Below are 27,983 nucleotides of genomic sequence, written 5' to 3'. Positions count from 1 at the left end.
TAACAAAGCAAAACAATCACCATAGGCTGGGTGACGAGGAAATACACAAGTTAGGAACAAAACAGAAATGTACAAATAACTAAACTAATGCCAACCAGGCCACAGCTCTATACAACACACAAACAGCACAAAACTATACCAAAGTCCTAAACTAACTAATAGCACAAAGTGCCAGAGCCTTCACCAGCTCTATTACCAGACCACACAAAGATGAGCTCCCACACAGACACAGACCAAGTATAATTACCACAACCACAGACCAAACGAACCAGGGAGCCAACTAACACTGAAACACAATGGGTATTATGAAGGGAGAGTGGATGTTGATTGCAGAACGAGTCTCAGCTGCCGCTGCACCGGGGTGAGTTGCTGATTGACCAGCTGCTGCTGCAACTGGGAACCTGGGGATATGTAGACACAAGAGGGAGACAAGACAACAACAAACAAAACATGCCTATATACACAACAGATTACATACATTACTCCCATATATATACACATAAGGACACCGTCCGTAACAGTCATATAAATGCCACTACGAGTTGTATACTCCATTCTTTTCACCCCTCCATCCCTGCTCGACCGGGGGATGGGAGGGGGCTGTCGAGGGGCTGCTCATTATCAGTCAGCTCCTCTATGCAACTCTGTGTAGTTCCGGTCCTCCAGGCCCAGGTCGGGCTTTGCCCTCATTACCTGTTGGCCTGGGTTAACCCTTTTTTGAGCCTGTAACACCTTGAACTGCATTGTATAGCCTGTGTATACGCGCAGTTGTGTTTTAGGGTTTTTTAATGGGTATGGGGAGCAACCTTTTCTGTTGGGATGGTTGTCTCCCCGGTGTGCCGGTAGCGGAGTCAACTCTCTGGTAGAGCCCGGGTTTGACCCCGGCTCCCTGCGAGTATGCCCCTGCATGTTTATGACATCTGCCAATTGTGTCAAACTCTTTCTCTGTAACCCCGACCCCGCGGGATTAATAAATTGGCAGGGTCAGGGTTCGTGGTGAGCTCGGTTCACTGGCAGAGTCGGTTAACTCCGACTCCGCGAGGTTCGTGGCCCCACGAGATTGTGAGATTGTGCACGGCATACCGAACACCCTTCCCGCTGGGATACAGTCAGCCCCTTTAGGCGTGCCTGTGTAGTTCACAGTCCTCCGGGCGCAGGTCGAATTCTGCTCTTGTTACCTGTCAGCCTGGATTATGGGATCAACCTCTTGGAGTGTTGTCTCCCCGGTATGTCAGCTGATCCCACGAGATTGTGGGGGGAAACCTCCTCGGAGAGCTTCGGAGCCTCCTCCTCAGGGAGTGTCATTTTGGTCACTTTGTTTAAATGGGCGTTGAAGTTCAAATTCCAGGATGACACAGAGACTTGTCACCTCCGGTTTACTGTAATCCAAGTGGTTAAACTTCCTAGATTATTTGTTAGCATCTCTCTTTTTGATTTGGGGCCAACAAGTAGGACTTCAGTTTTGTCCTCATTCAATTTGAGAAAGTTATCGTTCATCCATTTGTTTATTGCTGACAGGCAGTTGGTAATGGAGTTTATGGCTGTTGCATCATTTGGTTCAGCGGATATGTACAATTGTGATAGATAGACAGACAGACAGACAGACAGACAGACAGACAGACAGACAGACAGACAGACAGACAGACAGACAGACAGACAGACAGACAGACAGACAGACAGACAGACAGACAGACAGACAGACAGACAGACAGACAGATAGACAGATAGACAGATAGATAGATAGATAGATAGATAGATAGATAGATAGATAGATAGATAGATAGATAGATAGATAGATAGATAGATACTCATCGGGACCAGTTAGCCGGGAACCTCCCGATTACCAGACGACTGCTCTACCTCCCAAGCCACTGCGAGTCTCATCCTTCGGATGAGACGTTAAACCGAGGTCCTGACTGAATTTGGTCGTTAAAGAACCCAGGGTGCCTATCGTAAAGAGTAAGGGGTTCCCGACATTCCTGGTAAAAAAAATTCCAATCAGGTCTCTGACATCAAGGCCACCTAATCATCCCTCCCGAGCCTTAATTGGCTGATATCAATCTCTGTCTCCTGAGCCTTTTAGCCATTGTGTAGTGTGATGTGTCAAGTCAAGTCAAGTCAGTTTTATTTATATAGCACATTTCCAGGCAGCGGCAGCTGGCACCAAAGTGCTTCACAAGCAAGTTGATAAAAACAAAATAATGTGATGCAAGGTATAAGATTAAAAACATAGTAAAGCAATGAAAGCAACAAAAACAAAACAATATGGTGCAAGATATAAGATTAAAAACATAATAAAGCAATGAAAGCAATAAAAACTGGTAGGACACAGTAAAACAAAGAGGATAGAAGGGCCAGGGGTCTAGTGGTGATTAAGTAGGGGGGAAGGCCAAGGAGAACAGATAGGTTTTCAAGAGTGATTTAAAAGCCTGCACGGTCTGGGCGGTCCGTACGCTGAGGGGGAGGCTGTTCCACAATCTAGGCGCTGTGGTGGAGAAAGCTCTGTCTGTGTGCCTGGTGCCAGTGTATGGCAGCCATTGACTCTGCGTAGCCCAAGGTTGGGTGCTACACAGTGGTGGTGAAGGAGTCAATTTCCACCCTACATTGTAAAAAGCACTTTGAGTCTGTCTAGAGAAAAGCGCTATACTGTATAAATGCAATGATCATTCATTCATGCTGAGAAAGGACTCTATACCAAACAACAACATCATTGATGAGTAGGAAACAGAACTAGGGGCAGTGGCGGCTGGCCACTAGGGGCGCTCGGGCGCCGACCCCCCTGGTTAACCCTGGTTAAAAGAGAAAAGAATAAGAAATATTTTTTACATTTTTTTAAATGTATTTATGATGGAACACGGGCGCGTTTTGAAGCGGTCTAAGCAAGAGGCGTCTATAATTTCCGTAGCCGCATTTCTCGGAGACGCTCTCTGATTGGCCGATGCGGCGACGACAGTACTTTTCCGTAGCCGCATTTCTCGGTTTTGCTTAAAAGTGGACGATAGAACGCGTCGCCAGGTAGTTTGCAGGATGTTCGATGCTGTGTGTTGTGATGCAGTCTCGAGTCTGGACAGTGGGCAGTGGAGTGGATATACATCAACAACAGTCTGGGGGACAGTCAGTGGACATACACTTTATCAAGCCCTCCGACTGGACCACGTTTCAATTAAACAAAGTGAGTTAATTCTCTCTCTCTCTCTCTCTCTTAGCCACTCAGCTAACGTTAGCCGCTGTTAGCCACTCAGCTAATGCTAAACGAACTAACGCTCTCTCTCTCTCTCTCTCTCTCTCTCTCTCTCTCTCTCTCTCTCTCTCTCTCTCTCTCTCTCTCTCTCTCTCTCTCTGGAGTGGAGTTTCGTTTGGATTGAAAATACGTGGATTATGGCTTGTTCAATATCGTCTATGTTTGAATGAATGAATGAATGAAAACTTTATTAACAGATTGCAGAATGGATGTGTACAATACAGTACGGCTCAATACACACAATTGTTAAGGGGATGCAGACCAGAGAAAGACGTTTGTCTTGTTTACATCAGGGTCCCCCGTTTTCAATTAATATCGATAGTTTAATAGCTAGCCTTGGCTCGTTTAACAATATGCAAAATATGTGTACAGCCCTGTACTCATACTGAAGTTATTCTTGGTATATACTACTACACATACTAGGTCTGATTGTGTAACGAATCGATTCCACGTCGCGCTGTGTGTGAGAGAGAGAGAGAAAGAGAGAGAAGGAGAGATAGAGGGGGATACTAATTAATTCCGCCCACCCCCGTGAAGAATTCACGAGCCGCCACTGACTAGGGTTCCAGAATTCTGAACTTTAATGGAGTCTTTTCATTCTGTTTGACTTCGTTGATATAGAGATGCCATCATCACCAGCTCCATCAACTCGCTGACCAGCTTCTTCTCCGGCTTTGTGGTCTTCTCCTTCCTGGGCTACATGTCTCACAAACACAACGTTGCCCTGGACAAGGTCGCCAGGGATGGTACGGTATTGTTGGTGTATTGGTTTACAGTGACAGTGAAGTAGTTTCAATAGTGGGTATTTATCTATGACATGACACAGGTCTTCTTTGCTTTGTATCTTAAATGTATTTCCACATGTAACAAGACACAACTCAATACAGTAATAATAATGATAATAATAATAATAATAATAATAATAATAATAATAATAATAATAATAATAATAATAATAATAATAATAATAATAATAATAATAATAATAATAATAATAATAATAATAATAATAATAATAATAATAATAATAATAATAATAATACACAAGACATCACAGGACAGTACTTCAACAATAATAATAACAATAATGACAAGACAATTAAATTAAATCAAATTAAATGTATCAATAAAGCAGTATAAATAATATAAAATGAAGAACAGTGTTACATAATATACTTCTAAGGTTCTAGAAACAACTGTAAGTGGTAGCTGACTAATTATGGGTTCTCAAGGTAATGTTTGACGAACGGTACCACCTACCCACAATTTGTAAGTTGCTTTGGATAAAAATGTCAGCTAAATGATCAGAAAGTAACCCTATTTTTCTGTCATCTATCATTATCATACTAATCGATTCCAACAGAAATCTTAACAACTGGACCACAAATGAGCAAGTTGTGTTTTTCTGGATGCTCAAAAGGTTTAATGGCAAAATCATAATTTTAATGTTTTTATATATATATATAATTATTTTTTATTATTAAATATATTTATATATATATATATATATATATATATATATATATATATATATATATATATATATACTATATATATATATATATATATATATATATATATATATATATATATATATATATATATATATATATATATATATATATATATATATATATATATATATATATATATATATATAACATTAAAATTATGATTTTGCCATTAAACCTTTTGAGCATCCAGAAAGCGATAGCACCTGAGGAAGCGATAGCGAAACGCGTTGTGCAACAATAAAAAAGCAAAAACCAGTCCTGTGGAGTGTGCGGTCCCTTCTTTCCCTTGAAGGTATTCTCCTTTTAGTTTATATATATATATATATATATATATATATATATATATATATATATATATATATATATATATATATATATATATATATATATATATATATATATATATATTAATAATACAAAATAATTATATACTATATATATATATATATATATATATATATATATATATATATATATATATATATATATATATATATATATATATATATATATATATATATATATATATATATATATATATAGTATATAATTATTTTTTATTATTAAATATATTTATATATATATATATATAAATATATTTAATAATAAAAATATATATACTATATATATATATAAAAACATTAAAATTATGATTTTGCCATTAAACCTTTATTTGGAATAACAAACCACCACGCATAAAAAGATCCACCGCACAGAGAAACAAAGCCGACGGAGGTATGGCATTTCCAAATTTTTTTCACTATTTTAAAGCGTACACTTTAAGACCACTGACAACCTGGTTTGAACCCCAAGCATCAGTATCATGGAGAAATTTAGAAGTAAATATAGTAGCACCACATAGACTGCAGGACATAGTATACACCAAAGTATCAATTAAGCAATGCGAACTGAAATTTGGCCCCATAATTACTCATACGATCCGGATATGGCGTGAAACACAAAAAAAATATTCTAACCCGCATAAATGGCATAACCATACTCCCTTATTCAATAACAATGCACTCCTGATTGGAAAACGACCTATAAGATTCCCTAGATGGGAAAAGCAAGGAATACATACATTAGGAGATGTTTTCAACAAACAGGGTATTTGTAGTTATGATGAAATACAAAAAAAGAATTATCTCACCGGCTCCACATATTATTTTTACGCACAGTTATTGTTATGTTTGAAGGCTCACGGTGTTCCATTAAGGATACCAATTGTACACCACAGATACCACAAATTCTTCTATGAAAGAGAGACATTGAGAGGTTTTATATCAGATTTTTATCATCAATTACTAACGTCCTCGTATGAAACCCTCCACCTAGACTCAGTCTGGAGGAGGGATATACCAGACCTGGAAAAAGATTTTGATTGGCAAGAAGCCTGGGTAAATGTTCGACTTGCATCAAGGAACCCGGACCATCAACAAATCAATCTTAACTATATTCATATAGGACATACTTGACTCCTATAAGACTGAACAGAATGGGTCTTAAACAAGACTCCAAATGCTCCTTATGTACAAATGAGGACGAGGGGACATTTATGCACATGTACTGGGACTGCCCACCAGTTAAGATATTCTGGAAAGAAGTGACCCAGCAATTATCAAATCTCTTAACTCTGAATATACCTGTACACCCCTCTATATTACAGCTGAATGATGTTTTTGAGTGTGCAGTATCTATACAGCTAAAGAGATTGGTTTTATCTGGTATCACAGTGGCTAAAAAGTTGATAGCATCACAATGGTTTCAACCGGAAAAAATGTGCCGGAAGGTCTGGATTCTTACATATCTCGATGTGATTTATCTAGAAATATCTACAGCAAGAATTTTGGGTCTCAATGAATCCAAAATGTCAATGTGGTTAGAAGTGGTGGAGAGAATAAAAGATAGCATATAATGGTAGGGTCTGGTTAGGAGCGAATGATAATGGATGGATTATCCATTGGGGGGTCCAGGGGGGGGGGGGGGGGGGTGCGAGCAAGAGCATATGTGTGTAGGGTAATAGATAGCAGGTATTAGGGGTATATCTTGTATAAGACATTTATCTAAATGGTGATTTCATTGGATGTGCACTGTTAATTAATGCTTGTATATCTAATCTTGTGTTGTCATGTTTGTTTATGTTTGTTTAAAAAATTATATAAAAAAAAAAATACAAAATAAAACATTAAAATTATGATTTTGCCATTAAACCTTTTGAGCATATATATATTGTTATTAATTAAAACATATAGATATATTTATCTGATTTTGATGCTTTTGTATTTCTTTTAATGTTCCACATTGGATTGAATTGCAGTCCGGAGAGCTGCAGCCATAAAAAGAAAAACGCTTAGTTTTTTGTCAAAACCTTGACACTTAGATAGACACTTACTTATGGCTTACTTATGTTCTACCAAAGTAAAATATAATTTTAAGTATGCTATGTAGATTAAAATACAATTACAGCCAGCCAAGGTATACTCATTACATAATCACATTCACAGTAAATATCACAGGAAAATATCAACTTCCTCTTGATTTCCTGCAGCACACTGGTAATAGTCCACACAGGATCTGCTGTTGTTTTGATTGATTGATTGAAAATGTTATTAACAGATTGCAGAATGGGTACAATACAGTACAGCTCAATACACACAATTGTTAAGGGGATTCAGACCAGAGAAATACTTTCGTCTTGTTTACATCAGGGTCCCCCATTTTCAATTCATCATATCATATATGACATACATGACATACAGTATACAGTACTGTTACATCTAGACATTTATGACATACCAGATCTACAAATATACAGTACTGTTTATGAGTACAAAAAGAGTCTAAAAGAGAGTATATACATTTGAGGGGGAAGAAACTATACATTGGAGGAGGTTGGGTAGGTGGGGGGGGGGGGTTGGGTAGGTGGGGGGGTAACTGTACAGTGGAGGTGGTTGGTTGGGGGGGGGGGTTGTGTAGGCGGGGTGGGGGGGACTGTACATTGGAGGGGGTTGGGTTTGGACATTTACAGGGGCCAGTTTAGAATTGCAGTCTCCTGTAGGTGCTCTTTGAGAGTGGTTTTGAAGGTGGGTACTGGGTAGTGATTCACATTCCTTTACAGCTGTGGGTAGGGCGTTCCACATTGATGCGGCATAATTGCGAAACGTGTTTAGTCCCTTGTTTGAGCCGAATCTGGGTTTAACATGATTTGTGGAGCTCCCTCTGGTGTTGTGGTCGTGGTATTCACTGACCTTTGGGAAGCATTTTGACATGTACATGGGTACCTTAGTCGTATAGTATATCTTGTAGACCAGGCCCATTGCAAGTTGCTGTACTCTGTCGTCTACTCTAAGCCATCCTAGGTTGTCAAAGTGGGCAGGAGTGAGGTGGGTTCTTGGAGTAAGGTCAAGCAGTAGTCTGACCAGTTTGTTTTGAAATGTTTGTAATTTTGTTTTTAGCACCTTTGAGGTGCTTTGGTACCATGAGGTGCAAGCATAGTCATAGTACCCTTGAATGAGTGTTCCTTCAGGGTATTCTTGTTTACCAGAGAGGAGATCTGGTACAAAAATCTAGTTCTTTGGTTGACTTTTTTTATTACATTGGATGCCATTTTGTCACAGGAAAGTTTTGCCTCTAGGATGGAACCCAGGTATGTAATTTCATCTTTCCTTGTGACAATATTGTCACCCACTGTAACTGAGAAGCCGTCGGTCTTGCTGAGTTTGTTATTTGAACCGAAGAGAATGGACTCTGTTCACGCCCGCTTGAAGACCGACTACATTGTACTGCTGTAATTGTTCCTTGCAAATCAATAATGTGGTGTACATGTGAAATAAGAGAGCACAGGCGCTAGCTTATTAGCATGTTGTCATGTTAGATAATCCATCGGTTAACTCTGGTGCCAATCCATGACCAGTGCTAATATATCAAATGATACAGGAAACACACTTATGTACAATAACGAGAGGTCAGCGATATATAAGACGGGCTAACTTGGTTGCTAGTAGGATATATTGCAATCGATGGAGCAAACCCCATCACCCTGCTGGCTGTCTGGTAGAGGATGGATCGGATTACTTTTCTTTTAAGATGATTTAAGATCTACAATACAAAAAAAAGTTGGCCAGGACCACAGGATACATGAATGAAACGATGACCTTTTGTGATATAATGCAATTAAATTCAAATATTTGTCCCTCAAGGCGAAACCACAACATACAATATCATTCATACCCAGAAAAACAGTAGACAATATCGAGAGAAAAAAATATTTAAATATATAATATATATATTTAAGAAAATACATTTAAATAAAGAATTTGTACACACTTATACATACACATACACATAAATAAATACAAAACAAAAACAATTGCTACATCATTACCAGGCTCCTAATGTGCAGTTCTGTGCAATTCTGTTGTGAAAAGGTGCTAGTGAATTTGTCAGTGAACTGAACTGAATGAACCAATCACAGTCCAGGCTGATCAAACCTCTGGGGTTGTTGGGCTAGCTACAAATCGAAAGAAAATTGGAGTAGAGGTCACTATTCCCCCATGAAACATGGAGTCAAGGTTAGGGTAAAGATTAGGCATGCATTGGGGTTCGGGAATTAATGCACTATAGTCAACAGAAGGTCCTCAAGTATGGTAATACAAGACTGTGTGTGTGTGTGTGTGTGTGTGTGTGTGTGTGTGTGTGTGTGTGTGTGTGTGTGTGTGTGTGTGTGTGTGTGTGTGTGTGTGTGTGTGTGTGTGTGTGTGTGTGTGTGTGTGTGTGTGTGTGTGTGTGTGTGTGTGTGTGTGTGTGTGCGCGTCTTCAGGTGCTGGTCTGGTCTTTGTCATCTATCTACCCAGAAGCCATTGCAACATTACCGGGGTCATCGGTGTGGGCGGTCATCTTCTTCATCATGTTACTGACACTGGGTATCGACAGTGCTGTGAGTACACACACTCACACACGCACACACACACACACACCTACACACACCTACACACACACACACACTCACACACACACAGACACTAAATCAGACAAACAAACACACACCTTCACAGTACATGATGCTGTTTTTTTTTATTATTATCAAATACAATTATTATTATATATCATTATTATTATTAAAGTATTCAATTATAAATTATTATTGTTTTGTATATTAAAATATGCAATTCGCATTCTGTTTCTCAGTTATGTGCATTGTTATATAATAAAATACAGGTAATCAACAGGATTCTAATTTTCAGTTATTGCTTTTGTGACATCCATCATGATAAGCGGTCTTTGCTGTTTCATTTCTGCACCACACACACATGCTTTCCATCTTGAAAAGTCATACTAACTATTTACTTTGTCGTTTATTTATTTCATAACAAACTTCTGTTGCTGCTGGTGTAGTAGAATGCAACACTTCCTTATTCCTAATTTAATACATTATTTCAGAATGATTTTTGACTACCTGAATGTTCATTGTGAGCGATCTGGTGCTGAATTTCCCTCTGGATCAATAAAGTACTTCTATTCTATTCTATTCTATTCTATTCTATTCTATTCTATTCTATCAGCGATAGAGTAGCAAAACAGACATTTATTTACATGAAAGTGTTTGAGATGATTACTTTAACATGTTCTTCTCCTCCTCCAGATGGGGGGGATGGAGTCAGTGATCACAGGGCTGATTGACGAGTTCAAGTGTCTCCACAAGCACCGAGAACTCTTCACCCTCTTCATCGTCGTCTCCACCTTCCTCATATCACTCTTCTGTGTCACAAATGTAAGTATCCTATCTGTAACTGAGGGGTACAATTCCCTGACTGTATTACTAGATATGATACTTACTACCACTACCTTTGTACTTAATATTCGGCCACCCAGTACACGGCATAAATATATTATCATGAACACTCTCACGTAGATGAAACGGATCCAACACAAATGTACGAATTAGAAACAGGTCTTTATTTCCTACACAGCGATGGTGTGTAGAATAAGCACTTAATCACTTAATTACATTTATGAATTGAAATAGTATGCACTTTTATGGCAAGGAGTATTCGTCGGTATATCAATAGATAATGTCCAATCTCTGAAGGCGCAGGTGGTAAATATACGACCTGGAATAGTTAAGGAATAACAGCAATGATACTTTAATGATTATAGGCTGGATACACTAGAGGGGGTTAATCCGGTCGCTTGTAAGCCGACAGGAGTAGGAGGGGGGGGGGGGGTAGAATCCAGCTGCCTCGTCCGGCCAAGGGTATCCCAGGTGAACCCACTGTAGTGCCGTTCAATGCGCCGGCGATCCTTGGACCACAGATGAAAGCAGGTGGACTCTTTGTGGGCCGGCTCTCTCCGGTCCACGGGGGAGAGATGTGGAGAGACCTCGTCTTGCAGAGCGTCTCCTCACCTTGCGTCCTCTCCAGGGGGGGGGGGTTCCAACACACGGTAGTGTCGGGGGTCTTTATCCATAGAATAATCAAAGTATCCAAAGCATAATCCGTGCCTGGGAAGGCGGGCTGTCGTCGGTAGAATAATCCGGTATACAGGTCCACTCGCTCGTCGGCTCTGGGGCTCCTCGGGTGCAGCTTCACATAGGGTCAACCACCCTGGGTAAGCAGCCAGTTCTCTGCCCGAAACGATGGGGTACTGACTACGGTAGTATTCTCACCGCACGAAGCACTATATATTAACAGACTATTATTAGCTTAATAGACTACGTCCAACTCGACGATATAGTGCCAAATATGACTATTCAAATATTAATATACACGATGTCTCAATACCGATGGTAGGCCGAACTTGGCCTTACTCCCACACGTGGCATCGCGGGGAGGCTTTACGTCTGTGACTCTATTGGAGGGTAAGAAACTGGACTGAAAAGAAAGTCCTACTTTAGTAGCGCAGTATATATACGCACTATGAACAAATAGTCCCATTAGTGGTGCGGTAGCCAAATTCCTACGCGGAACTAGGACTTGTTCGTACATGTCGAGCGGTACGTTTGAACTGGGTCTGAGGGGTATGGCAGCCTGGCACCAAGGTCTCGACCAATAGTAGAATGGAGACTATTATGGGATGTTCAGTAGGCTAGAATGGATATTCAATGCATATTGTACAAGGAATATACAAGGGATATCAGGGAATATTAGAGAATATACAAATACAATTAAATATATATATATAAATAAATATATATATTCGGTTCAATCTGGCCCTTCACAACACTATCTATCTATCTATCTATCTATCTATCTATCTATCTATCTATCTATCTATCTATCTATCTATCTATCTATCTATCTATCTATCTATCTATCTATCTATCTATCTATCTATCTATCTGTCTGTCTGTCTGTCTGTCTGTCTGTCTGTCTGTCTGTCTGTCTGTCTGTCTGTCTGTCTGTCTGTCTGTCTGTCTATCTCGATATAGATAAGGTAAATGCTACCTATTTAATGGATGCTACATGTTACATAATGTTCAGGATATGGTGGTGCTTGCTCAATATTTTTTTTTATTTAAATTGTTTTGTCTGTCTGCGTTTTGTCCTGTATGTTGTAACTTGGCTTATTATTTCTATTGCTGCCATTTTTGTCAGGTCTTGCTCGTAAAAGAGATCCTTGATCTCAAGCATTTTACCTGGTTAAATAAATGTTTAAGTGCTTAGGGCCCCGCCTTAATTGGGCCCCCAACCAACCAACTAACTAAACCTTTTTATTTATTTTAATTTTAAAGATGGATACAAATCTCAGTATTAGGGAAATTATTTAAGACCCTCTTAATTATTTAATTGGTTGTAGGGAGGTCAGTCAGTCGAGCAGATGGCCCCTCGTCTGTACCCCTCGTCTGTACCCCGATGCGGAGATCTGATTTTATACAAAACATAAGTGTGTGTGTGTGTGTGTGTGTGTGTGTGTGTGTGTGTGTGTGTGTGTGTGTGTGTGTGTGTGTGTGTGTGTGTGTGTGTGTGTGTGTGTGTGTGTGTGTGTGTGTGTGTGTGTGTGTGTGTGTGTGTGTGTATGTGTGTGTGTGTGTGTGTGTGTGTTTGTGTGTGTGTCTATCTCTTTCTCTCTCTCTGTATCTGTGTGTGTCTCTCTCTCTATCTCTCTCTCTCTCTATCTGGTGTATAACAGCGTGTTGCAGGGTTTGAATAGCTACTAGGTGAAAGAAATAACATGTAAAGATGTCAAATTATTCTATTTGCTCTCTCTCTCCGTGTGTGTGTGTGTGTGTGTGTGTTTGTGTGTGTGTGTGTGTGTGTGTGTGTGTGTGTGTCTCTCTCTCTCTCTGTGTCTCTCTGTGTCTCACTCTCTGTGTGTCTCGCTCTCTCTGTCTCTCTCTGTGTCTCTCTCTCTCTCTCTCTGTCTCTCTCTGTGTCTCACTCTCTGTGTGTCTCGCTCTCTCTGTCTCTCTCTGTCTCTCTCTCTCTCTCTCTGTCTCTCTCTGTGTCTCTCTCCGTATGTGTGTCTCTCTCTCCTCTACAGGGTGGCATGTATGTGTTTACCCTGCTGGACCGCTTTGCAGCGGGAACATCGATTCTGTTTGGAGTGCTGATTGAAGCCATTGGCATCTCATGGTTCTACGGTGAGAGGGAGGAAGAGATGGACGGAGGAGAGAGAGTAGGAGGAAGAGGAGGAAGGGGGGCTCACATCTTTTCATGGCCAGCCAAGCTGATGCCACATTAGGGGTTTTGATGAGAAACCTGTGTTGATAGCCGCCTGCTGTGCCCCAGTGGCCTATAGTCCTATTAGATAGAAAGACGCAGTGACTAAAAAGTCTCAATTATTTTATTTGTTTTTTTATTTTCTGGCTCTGGTTGGTTCCATTTTGTGTTGAGGTAGTTGCTAATTTCACCCAGATAAGATAAGATATTCCTTTATTGATCCAGGCATCATAGCAGCATGGGGGAGGGGGGGAGGGGAGGTACAGGTATGGGCAGGGTAATTGTACAAGACATAGATATAGGCAATACAATTATAGTACAGATACAAATAAGCAGTGTAGACAATATCATTGAATGAATGAATGAATGATTTTATTTTTGAATGAATGAATGATTTTATTGAATGAATGATTTTATTATTCATTATTAGAGTTATTAAATTAACTCTGAATATAAGAATATGAGCAAGCAAACAGTGTAATCAAAGGTGCAGATGAGGGCCTTGTATGCCCTATCAGTTATATTATATGTTACAATAAATATGGGCAATAACACTTAGAATCTGAATATATACTATGAGTAAGTAAATTAAACGGTATACACAGGTGCAGTATACAAGTTTCAAGTTTCAAGTTTCTTTAATAGTTGTCATACAGAAGTACAGAATACTTTTATACAAAATGCTTCTTACTGTTACGCTCCAGAGACTGTGCAAGACAAGATAAGTATGAAATAAAATAACATAGTATAGCATGTAAATTAGAAGTAAAAAAAATGAGGTCACAGTGTTCAGTATAGACATATGTACAATGTTCGATGCAGAAGAGACGTAACTGAGTTACCATATAATATACAATACTATGCAGTGTACTAATATACAATACTATATAGTGCAAGGCAGAAATGGGATGAGGTGCAATTTAGGTACAATTTACAGTAGGTGTACGAGTTGTAGTGCAAATCCTTTATCAATAAATATAAAGTGTGTTTGTGTGATCTAAAGTGTGGAGAGTGGGTGCTGCAGTGTGTTGTTTGTTTAAGTGAGTGTGTGCGTGTGGGTGTGTGTGCTGTGTGCATTTGATGGTTGTTGCATAGTGTTTATTGTTCGTTTAGTAGCCTGATGGCCTGGGGATAGAAGCTTCTTCTGAGTCTTTCTGTGCTCGCCTTAAGACTCCGGTATCGCTTGCCTGACCGCAGCAGTTCAAAGAGGCAGTTGTTCGGGTGGCTGGAGTCCTTGATGATTCTCTTAGCCTTCCCCCTGCACCGCTTGTTGTAAATGTTCTGGAGGGTGGGAAGCCCCCCTCCAATTGTGCGTTCGGCTGAACGTGTCACTCTTTGTAGTCTGCTACGGTCTTGTGCAGTGCTATTCCCAAACCAGGAGGTGATGTTGCCAGTCAGGATGCTCTCTATTGTACATGAGTAGAAGTTCCTAAGGATCTTCTGACTGACTTGGAACTTCCTTAGGCGCCTGAGGAAGTAGAGGCGTTGTCGTGCCTTCTTCACAACACTGTCAATGTGTGTGGTCCATGTCAAGTCCTCGGATATGTGGGCTCCGAGGTACTTGAAACTGTTCACTCTCTCAACCGGTGCCCCGTCGATGCTGAGGGGGCTGTAGTCCTTGACCCCCGACCTACACAAGGTACCCTAACTGGCATGATACATTATACGTTGTAGTCCATGCAGTTTAGGTGGTGAGAGTCAGACACACAAGATTGACAACAATCAACATAAATTCCAATTCAATACATTTGTAAATGAAATAGTTTTTTCACAAAGAAGGGGGGAGGGCCTTCATTTTGCAGCCCCTGCAGGCAGGCATGTTACAACACAGACACTACCCTCCAGTTCAGGATAAAAGACTGAGCTTCCATATTAAACATCTGTCTCCTGACTGCCCAGTGGAGTAGTAGTAGTAGTAGTAGTAGTAGTAGTAGTAGTAGTAGTAGTAGTAGTAGTAGTAGTAGTAGTAGTAGTAGTAGTAGTAGTAGTAGTAGTTTATTCAGTCATCACACAATACACTATACACAATCATTTAACAATCTTTGATTCAGTGACTGAAGCATAATGCTTATATATGCCTGTCCTATATTCTTAACAAAATGAAGACTGCAAAACAGTATTCTAAAAGAAAAGAACAAAAAAAGTATTCACATTTGTAATCTTCAAAAATAGCTATACAAACCCCTTTCTTAAAAACCAAAAGCCAAAACCAAAAGCGAATGACTCATTCTCAGTATTGTTCCACAAGTTAACCCCAACAATAGAAATACATATCCCTTTCTTAGCTTTTTGAACAGTAAATTTACAAATGTCTCTCAAATCATATTTTCTTTCATGTATTGAAGAAAACCTTTGCACACCGTCCGGGAGTAACTTTGCTTTAGCTCTGTACATTATTTGCATAATTTTATAATAAACCAAATCATTAAAAACCACCAAACCTAACTAACCTTACTATCATGCACTTGTCCTAATAAACTAACCTACACTGTAGCACTCAACACTTTGATGAACATTGTTACTCAGCTGATAGAGTTGTGCCCTTCCTGATGACTTGTAAGTCGCTTTGGATAAAAGCGTCAACTAAATGACTAAATGTAAATGTAAATAACATGTGACTTTATAAAGTGACTTTGGAGCTGCCAGACGGTGAGATCTATGCAGGGGATCATAAATGCTAACCAGGCCAGACCATTTCTTTTCTAATTAAGAGTATCCTATACATGTATGCATCAAGGTTTCCCCCTCTCCTAAAATGTCTATGCAAACCCGGGGGGCTGGGAGTGGGGTTAAGAAGCGACCTGGGCTGTCTCGCAGCCACAGGACCGCCAGAACGGAGGAAAAGACTGTCACAACTGCAACAGGCAGGCTACACAGTATATGAATATACTGACGGACAATATATACTGAAAAGACACTTTGTATGCCACTGTGTGAATTAATATGAAATGCTGATGTGAATGTCCTTCCTCTGAACTTGTTTTAAAAAAAGACAAAATAAAAAGTTGGTCACAAAAAATAAATGCTAACCAGGCCCCGGGCAGTGAGGTCAGCATGCTGCCCCGCTTTGGGTCCCGACCCTGACAGATCAGATTAATCTAGCCTGAGGCTTCTCTGGGCCTTTACCCAGGCCCCGTCACCACTGACAGGAGCCCTGAGCCCCCTCTGTGTTCTCCAAACCGGGCAGTCGCTCTGGATTTCTGGCTCCGCTGTGAGAAATGCCTTGCAGGCAGAGAGGCAAAAGGAGAGGGTAGGACCGAGAGGACGGAATCGGAATCACCTTAACTTGTCGAGTGCCTGGAACGAGGGGTCCTTTAATTTGGTGTATACAGTGTTGTAGTAACTTACTCGAGTCCAGGACTGAGTGATTTTCAGGACTCGTGACTCGACTTGGACTTGAGCACTGATGACTCAGACTTGGACTTGGACTCAAGCATTGACTGCATTCGGACTCGGACTTGTTAATTGATAAATAATATATCAAGGTGCCAACCTGCTCATCGGGAGCAATTAGGGGTTAAGTGGCTTGCTCAATGACACTTCGACACGCTGCCCGGGAGGTTTGGGAATCGAACCGGGAACCTCCGTATTACCAGATGACTGCTCTACCTCCCCGAGCCACTGTCGCCCCCAAGTCTATAGTCTTCTTTGACAATAACATGTGTGTGGTTTTTTTTACATTGAGTCTTTTGTATATCCAAGCAAAATGCAGTGTATAAAAAAGGACACAGTGTCAGTCAGTCAGTCAGTCAGTTAGTTAGTTAGTTTAGTGACATTGCCAGTCATAGGGGTGCATCTCTAAACTGTTAGACCATGATAACGACCAAGTCCAAGATGAACTGTTCATTGTGCACGTGATATTGAATATTTCTTTGTGTATTTCAGGAGTGGACCGTTTCAGTGACGACATCGAGGAGATGATTGGCCAGAGGCCCGGCATCTACTGGAGACTGTGCTGGAAGTTTGTCAGCCCCTGCTTCCTCCTGGTGGGTGTACAGAAAACAGGCTTTACCCATTCCCTTCCATTAGGTTAAGGAAGATAAGGAAAGCACTGGTATTACATAACAATGTGTAATGAACTACTGTCCAAAGATCATCCGTCTGCCGTGATGAGATGACATGACATGAATCGAGACAATACGATGTAAAGATGAGATGAGTTACATTTGGATGAGAACAGATGCTTTGATTGCCAGAGGGAAATGCATCTGCCATACAATGACCAGGGTGATTGATTGATTGATCAGGTGATTCATTGATTGATCCGGTGACTGATCAATCGATTGGTTGAATGATCAGCTTATCAATGGATTGCTTGCTCATACAATCATCCCAAACGTATGTTGTCATCTCTCTTTTCACAGTTCATGGTGGTGGTGAGTTTTGCCACGTTAAACCCTCTGAGCTACGGCACATACGTGTTCCCTATGTGGGCAAACGGGGTGGGCTGGTGCGTGGCCATCTCTTCAATGACCATGGTGCCTCTCTACGCCATTTACAAGCTCTGCATCCTGCCTGGCACATTCTGCGAGGTAAGTTTATGCAACAACAACGGTGGGTGCTGCTGACCCCCTGGGGTTCGGACCGACACAGTCCACTCAAGAGTCAGACTTGATTACTTTATTTCACAGGCACACAGAAACACACAGAGCCTAAACATGTTACTTAAAGGAACACAGCAACATTTGGGGAAATTAGCTTACCGTCTTCTCCAGAGAGAAACGATGGATACGATAGTTTCCTCTCTGTGCATTCAGTAGAAAGCTATCTGGCTGCATGTTAGCCTAGCTTAGCACAATGAATGGAAGTGGACAGTGACGGGTAGACTTTGGGGAGAGGTGTTAGTTGGAGAATGCCTAGGGTACCTGTGCAGCCAGATGGCTTTCTACTGAACACACAGAGAGGAAACGGGTATCTATCTTCTTGTCTCTCTCTGGAGAAGATGGTAAGCTAATTTCCTAAAAAAGTTGGCGTGTTCTTTTAAACTTAAACTTGGTAATAATAATAACGTCCAACTCAACAGTCCATTGAAAAATCCAGTCCACAGCTGCTCGCCGACAGTGAGCTTGTGCAGCTCTTAGATAAGATGATCCTTTATTGATCCCCTTGGGGAAATTCGGGTGTCAAAGCAGCATGGGGGGAGGGGGTACAGGGTGGGGGATGCATAGCTTCACAGTCCTATAATAATATAGGTACACTTAAAGTATAGATACAAATACAATATAATATAAAAAAGTACAAACACAAGATAGTCCAGTGATGAGAGTCCAGTGATATTAGTCTCTAGTCTAGTGCAAAATAATAATAATAATAATAATAATAATAATAATAATAATAATAATAATAATAATAATAATAATAATAATAATAATAATAATAATAATAATAATAATAATAATAATAATAATAATAATAATAATAATAATAATAATAATAATAATAATAATAATAATAATAATAATAATAAACTTTATTTGTATAGCACCTTTCATACAGAAACTGCAGCTCAAAGTGCTTCACAACAGAAAAAAGACAGGCATAAAATGAGCACATAAAGTGCAGACATATAAAATCACAGTTTTTCACATTAGGATCTAACATCCCAACAGGCCACCTAGTTTATGGTTTGATTCAGTTTTAAATAGACAATAATAAAAGGAGCAAGATAAAAATAGACAGAGTAAAATAGTGCAATAGTGCAGTGCAATAAAATGGTAGAATAGAATAGATTAAAATATATATATATATTTTACAGTGCTGGATTACTGTTCAACAGTTCAAAGTCGTACAATGGTAAAACTGTTCTGAATGACTGTTTCAACAGTTCAAAGCCGTCCCAAAACTTTGTTCGGTATCCATAGTTCAAAACATGACAGTCTTCTCTTCTGCCTAAGATAGTCAGTACGGTGATGTGAGTCTCTAGTTCTCAAGTCCCGAGTTGTGACAGTGATAGTTCTGGCAGCAGATTCAGATTCAGATTCAGACACTTTTTTTTCACAATTAAGAACAATACAACAGTAAATAAATAATTATAAATAAAGTAAAGTGCCAGACAGGACAGGACAGTGAGACAACAATAAGACTGTAAACGTGCAGTGGTTGGGGACATGGAAACAGTGCAGCACAAATTTCAAGTCCAGAAGTCCAGCCCTAGCAGCTCACCGTAGATCCGGCCGCCCAAGCCTTTTGTGCTCTTCATTCTGGCTAGCTCCTCATAGAGGGGGTGAGAGGGGTTCTCCAGGATGGCTTCTAGCTTTTTCCTCATACTCCTCTCAGCCACCACCTTTAGGTTATCCAGCTCACCACCCACTACTGAGCTAGCCTTCTTCACCAGCTTGTTCAGCTTGCTCTGTGTCCGTGCCTCCCTGGCGCGCCCAGTCTCACTGTGTGATATAGGAGAGACTAGAGAGTTAATCACCCAGATAAGCTGCACCTGTACCAATAAACCATCCCTTACCGCCACTTCCTCTGCAGCCGGCACCAAAACCGCACCCCTCCTCCTCCTCCACAGTTTGAGTTGCATCTCATCAGCAAAAACTGAGGTTGTTGTGGACACTTGCTTTGTTTTATTGTGGGTATCAGCCTATTACTCTAACACCCCCATTACAGTATAAGATGCCTTACCAATCAGAATTTGGTCCTCGTTAAATGGATTATTTACTTATTTATGATGTGCATTCATTTAAAGTACCTTAACTGTTAACCTTGAATTTAACACGTTCACCACGACCACCTTTTTGGATTACTGCAGTATGTGATGGAGGGTCTCCTCCACATAGGATTACACAAGCACATATAGGGGCTAGGGCTCAAGAAGAACACCAGAAAATAGTCTTTGGTGTGGGGGAAGGTTGGCACCTCTTTCCCTGAGACACTGCTCCCTGGCCAAGTCAGGATACTGTGGCAAACTGGGTTCCCAGGCAGGGAGAATGAGGCAGGGAGATATTCTCGGTCATATAGCATGACTTTATTAAAGCAGGTCCTTACTGAAACTCTGTACACCACATGAGTACAGAGAAGAAGCTTTAATCAACACTGTGCAGCTACTGTACACCACATGAGTACAGACAGGAAGCTTTAATCAACACTGTGCAGCTACTGTACACGACATGAGTACAGAGAGGAAGCTTTACAGTAATCAACACCGTGCAGCTTGAAAACAATGCACAAACGTGCACAAATGCTATTATACAGCAAGTTGTGTTATTTGATATTGTTAACAGAATTCGGCTATAGGGCGACAATAATGTGGTCAAGAGGCATGGTTTCTATCTTGAGCCTTTAATCGGCGTGGTTTATTATTCACATGGCAGAGCAGTTACTATACAGGTCTTCTCTCACTGAGAGCTAGTAAGTAAGTAAGTAAGTAAGTAAGTATTTATAAAGCACCTTTCATACATGTCATGCAGCTCAAAGTGCTGTACACAATTATAGGCATATATAACGATAAAAGCAATAAAGTCATAGTGATCAGTTAAGTTCAATGTTTAAAAAAAAAAAAAATAATAATAATAGTAACGTAAAAATGAAAATAACGTAAAAACAGTCATTTGCTTACCAGTTTGGGAGAACAGGTCCGCACAAACATTTCCGCTCAGTGGCAACCGGAAGTGCACTAAACCAATGCACTTGTATGGTAGGTAGCAATGTTTAGGTCTTATAATGCTAGTGTAGTTACGTTTTTATCAGTGGTCATAGTTGGGTCCATAGTGCTTTACCAAGTCCCATGGATCCATCAGTGGCCGTGTATTGTGTGCGTATGTACCCGTTCGCTCATGTGGTCAGTGGCCAGAGTTGGGTCCACAGGACTTATCCAAGTCCCATGGACCCATCAGTGGCCGCGTCTTGTGGTAGAAAGAAAGAAAAAGAAAAACGTATAAAGAAAACAGTCTAAAGTTTGAAAGTTTGGGAGGTCCGCAAAAACACGCCTTCAGCTCAGAAGCTGAGGCGTGTCAAAAACTTTTGAAAAACTGGAGGCGTGTCTCCTATTGTACCCATTCCTTCATCTAAAAAGTTTGAAAGTTTGGGAGGTCCGCAAAAACACGCCTTCAGCTCAGAAGCTGAGGCGTGTCAAAAACGTTTGAAAAACTGGAGGCGTGTCTCCTATTGTACCCATTCCTTCATCTAAAAAGTTTGAAAGTTTGGGAGGTCCGCAAAAACACGCCTTCAGCTCAGAAGCTGAGGCGTGTCAAAAACTTTTGAAAAACTGGAGGCGTGTCTCCTATGTACCCGTTCCTTCATCTAAAAAGTTGGGTCCACAAGGCTTATCCTAGCCTCATGGATCCATCAGGTTTTTCCAAGCCATAACTATTTGTAAGCTAGACTGTATAGGTACGTTTTTAATTTTCCTTTAAAAATGTGTATAGAGCTGGCGTTTCTGATGTGTGTTGGTAGTGTGTTCCATAGTTTTGGGGCATAGTTGGCAAATGCCATACTTCCTATCCTTTTTTGGTTTCTGGGCGTGTCTAGTAAACCTGTAGTGGATGACCGTAGCGTTCTTGAGGGCAGATAACTAACTAGGGAATTTGCTATGTATTTTGGGCCTTGCTCATTAAGAGCTTTATATGTTAGGAAAAGGACCTTAAAATCAATTCTATGAGTTATTGGAAGCCAGTGCAGAGTGGCCAGGACTGGAGTGATATGTTCTCTTCTCCTTGTATGAGTTAGTAATCGAGCTGCAGAGTTTTGGATAAGCTGAAGCTTCCCAATGGTTGCTTTGGGAAGACCAGTGAACAGTGCATTACAATAGTCAAGCCGACTTGATACAAAAGCATGAATAAGTTTCTCTGCATCCTTTTTATTTACGAAAGGTCTTACTTTCGCTATGTTTCTTAGGTGGAAGAATGACGTTTTCATGGCCTTATTTATATGAGACTTAAAGGTCAGGTCTGAGTCCAAGATGACACCTAGGCTTGTAACCTCAGTCTTTACATAGGATGACAGACTCCCCAGGTTTTTACAAAGCACTTCCCTTTTCGCTTTTGGGCCGATCAATAGGATTTCGGTCTTGCTTTCGTTTAATTTTAGGAAGTTATTGTTCATCCACTTGTTTATTGCTAACAGACAATTTGTAATGGACTGTATGGCTGTAGTGTTATTTGGTTCTGCGGAGATATATAGTTGTGTATCATCAGCATAACTATGGAAGCATACATTGTGGTCTCGAATGATGTCCCCGAGGGGCAGCATATATAGTGAGAAGAGTAATGGACCAAGGCAGCTTCCTTGTGCGACTCCAAAATTGCTGTCATGTTCCTCGGATACATTGTCTCCAAGCTTGTCTCCAAGCTGTCTCCAAGCTAGGGGGAAGAGAAAGAAGTGGGAGGAGACATCTACATTTATACTCGCCACATGGTGGTGTACCTGAGTGGCTCCGCCTAGAGCGCCCTCTAGTGGAAACAGTTATATATGCAGTTAGACAGTTACTGGTGGAAACAGTTATATATGCAGTTAGACAGTTACTAACAATCCTACACAGAACCTCTGACTTCAACAGATATCTGTGTACAGTGTGATTTATTGAGCAGCACCTTAAGTTTGAGTTCTTAATCTTGTTGTACACAGTATAATGACAATAAAGACGATTCTATTCTATTCCTATTCCTATTATATTAACCCACATCTCACTATGACTCATGATACAACACAGTCAATATATTATTCCGGACAAAAAGATGAAATCCCCTCCCAACAACGTTTCCCAGAAGTAAGCAAATCAAGTTGATCATCAATCATTAATCTGTACTTTTAACTAAATTTCACAACAAATTAACAGTTTAACAGTCCAAAGAATGCTGGGAAACTTCTCACCACGCCCAGCCAGCATCACATAATCTCCGGGACGCTACAATATTGAGCAGTGAAAATACTATGGAAACGCCTAGGTTCACAGTCTGGTTTCCATGGAAACGCCTAGGGCCACTGGTCCAGCTCACATCCCTTCACTTGTAAATTTTGTAATCCTATCGTTTGTTTAAAAAACGTTACATAATCTTACCCCGCCGCATATCTTTCATATTATGAACCTCTTCACCTATACATGCCCACCGGGTACATGCCCTCTTACCTGGTTATGTCCCGGTTATGTGGAATGATGTCTGACGGGACCCAACTTCCTGTTTTGATTTAAAGGCCAACTTGCATGTTGTATTTTTGTGGACTAGGCCAACGGTGACTTTCATGAAGAAGGGAAAAAAATTATTGAAATTTACCCAGTTTTAGCGTTTTTATCAAACATTTTGTCTGCCCAACACAATCACCACGCACGTGGATATTTTAATCAATGGTTCATAACGTGCGCGTGTAATCGAAATGATGTCGTCACAACAGGTGCAGGGCACCAGGGGGCTCTGAGAGTCACACACAGCTAGTGGCAGGCACTGCAGGCAGAGAGCCTTGCTACTACTAGCCGAATGAAAATGTATCTGTTTCACCTAACAACACTATTGCTCCGTGATCATAGCCATCCATCTCTAAAGCTAACCACTATTTGTAAAAGCCACAACCACGTTACCATTTTTGTAATAATGTAAATTGTGTCGTTGTACATATTGTGTATACACCGTTAGAAGCTAACATAGCTTAGCTTGGTAGCTATTGTGCTAACAACATATCCCGACGTCCGGCTCGCTGGCCGGCATGAACGCCCGACCCAAAATGGTTCTCTCCTCTCTGTACACCCCCGTCCCCACGGGTACCCTGCCGGGGAGCCCATGGACGCGACAACGGCGGCAGCCGTAGGGTGCTAGAGCCCGTAACGCTAGTGGTACACGATAGCTATGAGCTAACTAACGCTACAGGCTCAAACACCCTACGGCCGCCGCTGTTGTCGCGTCCACAAGCTCCCCGGCAGGACACCCGCGAGGACGGGGGCAGGGTGCGATCCAAGAGGGGAGCCCGGGGAGCTATAGCTCCCCTAGATCAGACATCAGCTCCCCTGGGGGTCTCTAAAGCTCCCCTGGGAGCTGTATCATCATCGTGTATAATAATAAACGTATGCTATTTTGGATGTATGATTAATGATTTGCGTGTAGTGGCTACTTACTGGGACACAATTCACGGCATTCTAGCCTTTTGTGGTGTTTACTACATCTCCCATGACCCTTAGCGGGGGATGACGTAGATAAAGAGAGACAGTGAAAGTTGAATGGAAGTGTTGTTTGTGAGACAGTAGCGTGCGTAATAAACTAGTGTTTTTGCATCGGAACACGACTCCGTCTACGCTATCATTACTGCATTCCTACATTTGTGACCCTTGGACGTATTTCGGAGATTATATCGAACATGTCAACTGAACAACAGAACGCAGATCGCAGAACTTTGAACGCAGTTTCACTCAAGCTGCGCAGAGTGCCAACGCTTGGTTCGCGCGAAGCCCAATTCGCTCTCAGGAATATTACCGCGGATGCCACCAAGTACTACTATGTGGTAGCAGCCCTTACGAATTCAACGGCAGCGAGAGTGGTGAGTTTGCTGGAAAACCCACCTACACATGACAAATATGTGACTATGTGACGACGGGGCTCACCCAAAGATGATGCTATGGATCGCACACTGGACGGGGGCACACAAAGAGGAGAGAACCACGCCAAATCGGGCACTCATGCCGGCCGACAAGCGTTGTTAGCACAATAGTAGCCCACTGTGATGCACAGAGTGGGCCACCATTGATCAACATGCAGCGACGTGTAGCTTGCATGATGCATGTGCAGTGCTTTGCCACACAGGTCTGAGAAGAGGACCTGCACATGATTTTACTCGTTCCCCAAACTCCTCTACATGCCCCGATCTAAAATGGTTCACGACAGTAGACATAATGCTAACGTTAGCCAGCGCCATATATCCAGTAGTACTATGACCCGGACGGGCATAAGGCATACGTTTCCTGAAGTGACGTCACGGCCGTCCTAGCGTCTGATAAGCTTTTAGATTTGCTCGTGCATGTTATTCGTGCATGGACCTTTTTAACCATTTCTGAGTGAAATTTCCGGCGTCAAATGGAAAAAAATAAATAATTTAATTGGATACCAATGATGTAAACTACCCATAATTGCAGAGTAGGGTTTAACCTGCAAGTTGGGCTTTAATTTGGTTTCGTTGTTATTCTGTCTGTACATGTTTTCTTTTTTTTCGTTTTGTTTGTATATGCCTCTGTAAGGTACTTTGGAACAAGTGCTATATACATGAAGTTGACTCGACTATCTCTGACCTGTGCACAAGTTTGCTACCATGTTTTCTGTATGTCCTTACCTTCTCTTATCTGTCTTTGCACAGAGACTGGCGTACGCCATCACCCCAGAGACAGAGCATCACCTGGTCGACCAGGGGGAGGTCCGGCAGTTCACGGTGAGAGGCACACTGATGAATGAGAATCACACACTGGTGACATCCGATGAAAAAAACTTGTATCTCCCAAAAGTCAACCATTGAGGAAATAAGAACAATTATTCCTCAACCTTAACACCCGTTAATATTTCGAAAACAAGTGTGAGTTCTCCTTGTGGCTTCTTGGAGGTCCTTGTAGACTTTCAAATCAAGCAGGCAGAGTCACCAGGTGTTCACACGACAGCCGTTATATGCTATAGCTTCATATTATGATGGTGGATTTGGACTCAAAACTAGGGCCGGGTTAAAAAAATCGATTTCTCAATTCTGAATCGATCTTCAATTGAATGAGCAATTATCGATTCATAAAATAAAAGCTCAATCTTAAAATATATATAATAATTATTATTATTTCTTTTTTTTTCATCGCCCTATTTTGTCGTTATGCCAATTCCCTTCCTGGTCGTTGCGCACATTGCCCCACTGTCGGTCTGGGGAGGGTGTAGACCAGGGGTCGGCAATTAAGTTAGGCCAGGGTCGAAACTGAGACTGAACTTGTATCATACAGGACACATAAAAGACGGCATTGAAAATACAGCATGTGCCTCTTATAACGCCCATGTCTTGCAATCCACAGCTGCATCACTGGTTGGTGGTCTGAGAACTACAGCCAGAGAGAGAGAGAGAGAGAGAGAAAGAGAAAGAGAAAGAGAAAGAGAAAGAGAAAGAGAAAGAGAAAGAGAGATGGGCGGTTTCGCACGAAGGATGGACAGACGGACGGACGGACGGGTGGAGAAGCGGATGGACAGATAGGTGGGTGGTTATGACGGATAAACACCCGACAAAGATCCGAGGAGCTATTAGGAGAGAGAGAGAGAGATTCAAAATCGACGACGACAGGGGATGTTTAAAAGTGCCGACATAAAGCCGTAAATAATTTAGTGGTCTTTATTTTCATCATTGGACGTGTGAAGCTGTGCTGTGACCCTGTCTGTCATGGTGTTGACACTGACGACTGGGGTTTGATTAAACATGCAACTTGGTATTTATTCACCCTGTTATTCTGTTAAAACACAATACAGAGCCCCCCCCCCTGGATATCAAGATGGGTATACACAGAATTTGAGAGGGTAGGACTTTCACTACCACACTACAAAGGGTTAACGCTTTCACTACCACACTACAGAAGGTTAACGCTTTAACTACCACACTACAGAAGGTTAACACTTTAACTACCACACTACAGGCGGTTAACGCTTTCACTACCACACTACAGAAGGTTAACGCTTTAACTACCACACTACAGGCGGTTAACGCTCTCACTAACACACTACAGAAGGTTAACGCTTTAACTACCACACTACAGGCGGTTAACGCTTTCACTACCACAATACAGAAGGTTAAACCTTTCACTACCACACTACAAATGGTTAACGCTTTCACTACCACAATACAAAGGGGAAACTAATGCAAAGTCAATGGGACCATGCTACAGTCTAGGTTTCAGTATTTATTCCAGGGCTTGCACAGATTGAGCAATACAAGTGCAAGCCTGTGCAATACAAGTAGTTAGCAGACACATTAAGTGAATACCACATTACATGTTTGATCAGATCCCGGTCAATATTAATATATTTAGATTTATCCATTTATTTGAATAATTTTGTGAATTGAGAAATGTTAAGCCTATTTGGTTGATGTGAACATTTAAAGAATATGTTACATTGGAGTAGATTAAAACAGATTTAATTTCTATAAAAATGGAACAGTGCGAATACTATAAAATATCGAGCCAGTCCTACATCCTAACTGAGCTATGTTATCACCTATCTCTTGTTTTTCATTTGACAAACACTCATCTCTGTCAATGGGAATATCAATTGTGACTAAATGTAGTTGATTGACCAATAATAATAATAATATAGGCCGGTCCTGTTATTTTGCTCCTGCACTTATATTTCGTTTTATTGAATGGACTAACTGACTGTAATGGGACACAGGATTTCTGTCAACTAGTGCAATATTGTAGAGTAAAGTCCAGTCCAGTGAGGAGGGTATACTACTACTAAAGAGAGGAGGATATACTACTACTAAAGAGAGGGGGTATACTACTAAAGAGAGGGGGTATACTACTAAAGAGAGGACGGTATACTACTAAAGAGATGGGGTATACTACTAAAGAGAGGTGGGTATACTATTACTACTAAAGAGAGGATGGTATACTAAAGAGAGAAGGGTATACTACTA

At 41.0% G+C, this 27,983-nt stretch overlaps 1 protein-coding gene across 1 annotated transcript in view; it reads left to right on the top strand.

Moving 5' to 3' along the window:
- Window positions 1-27,417, top strand: part of slc6a3 (solute carrier family 6 member 3) — a 97,092-nt gene extending 69,675 nt beyond the window's left edge. Inside the window, exons 7-14 of the mRNA XM_084336260.1 lie at window positions 3,863-3,992; window positions 9,575-9,691; window positions 10,397-10,525; window positions 13,234-13,333; window positions 17,298-17,398; window positions 17,777-17,944; window positions 25,686-25,757; window positions 26,374-27,417. Coding sequence (XP_084192386.1) covers window positions 3,863-3,992; window positions 9,575-9,691; window positions 10,397-10,525; window positions 13,234-13,333; window positions 17,298-17,398; window positions 17,777-17,944; window positions 25,686-25,757; window positions 26,374-26,397 — 841 coding nt within the window. The 3' untranslated portion in view covers window positions 26,398-27,417. The remainder of the gene's footprint in view (window positions 1-3,862; window positions 3,993-9,574; window positions 9,692-10,396; window positions 10,526-13,233; window positions 13,334-17,297; window positions 17,399-17,776; window positions 17,945-25,685; window positions 25,758-26,373) is intronic.
- The last annotated feature ends 566 nt before the right edge of the window (window positions 27,418-27,983 follow it).

Source organism: Notolepis coatsorum (genome assembly GCF_963971535.1).
Source record: "Notolepis coatsorum genome assembly, chromosome: 19".
Lineage (NCBI taxonomy): Eukaryota > Metazoa > Chordata > Actinopteri > Aulopiformes > Paralepididae > Notolepis > Notolepis coatsorum.
This window is presented reverse-complemented; position numbering and strand designations above follow the sequence as displayed.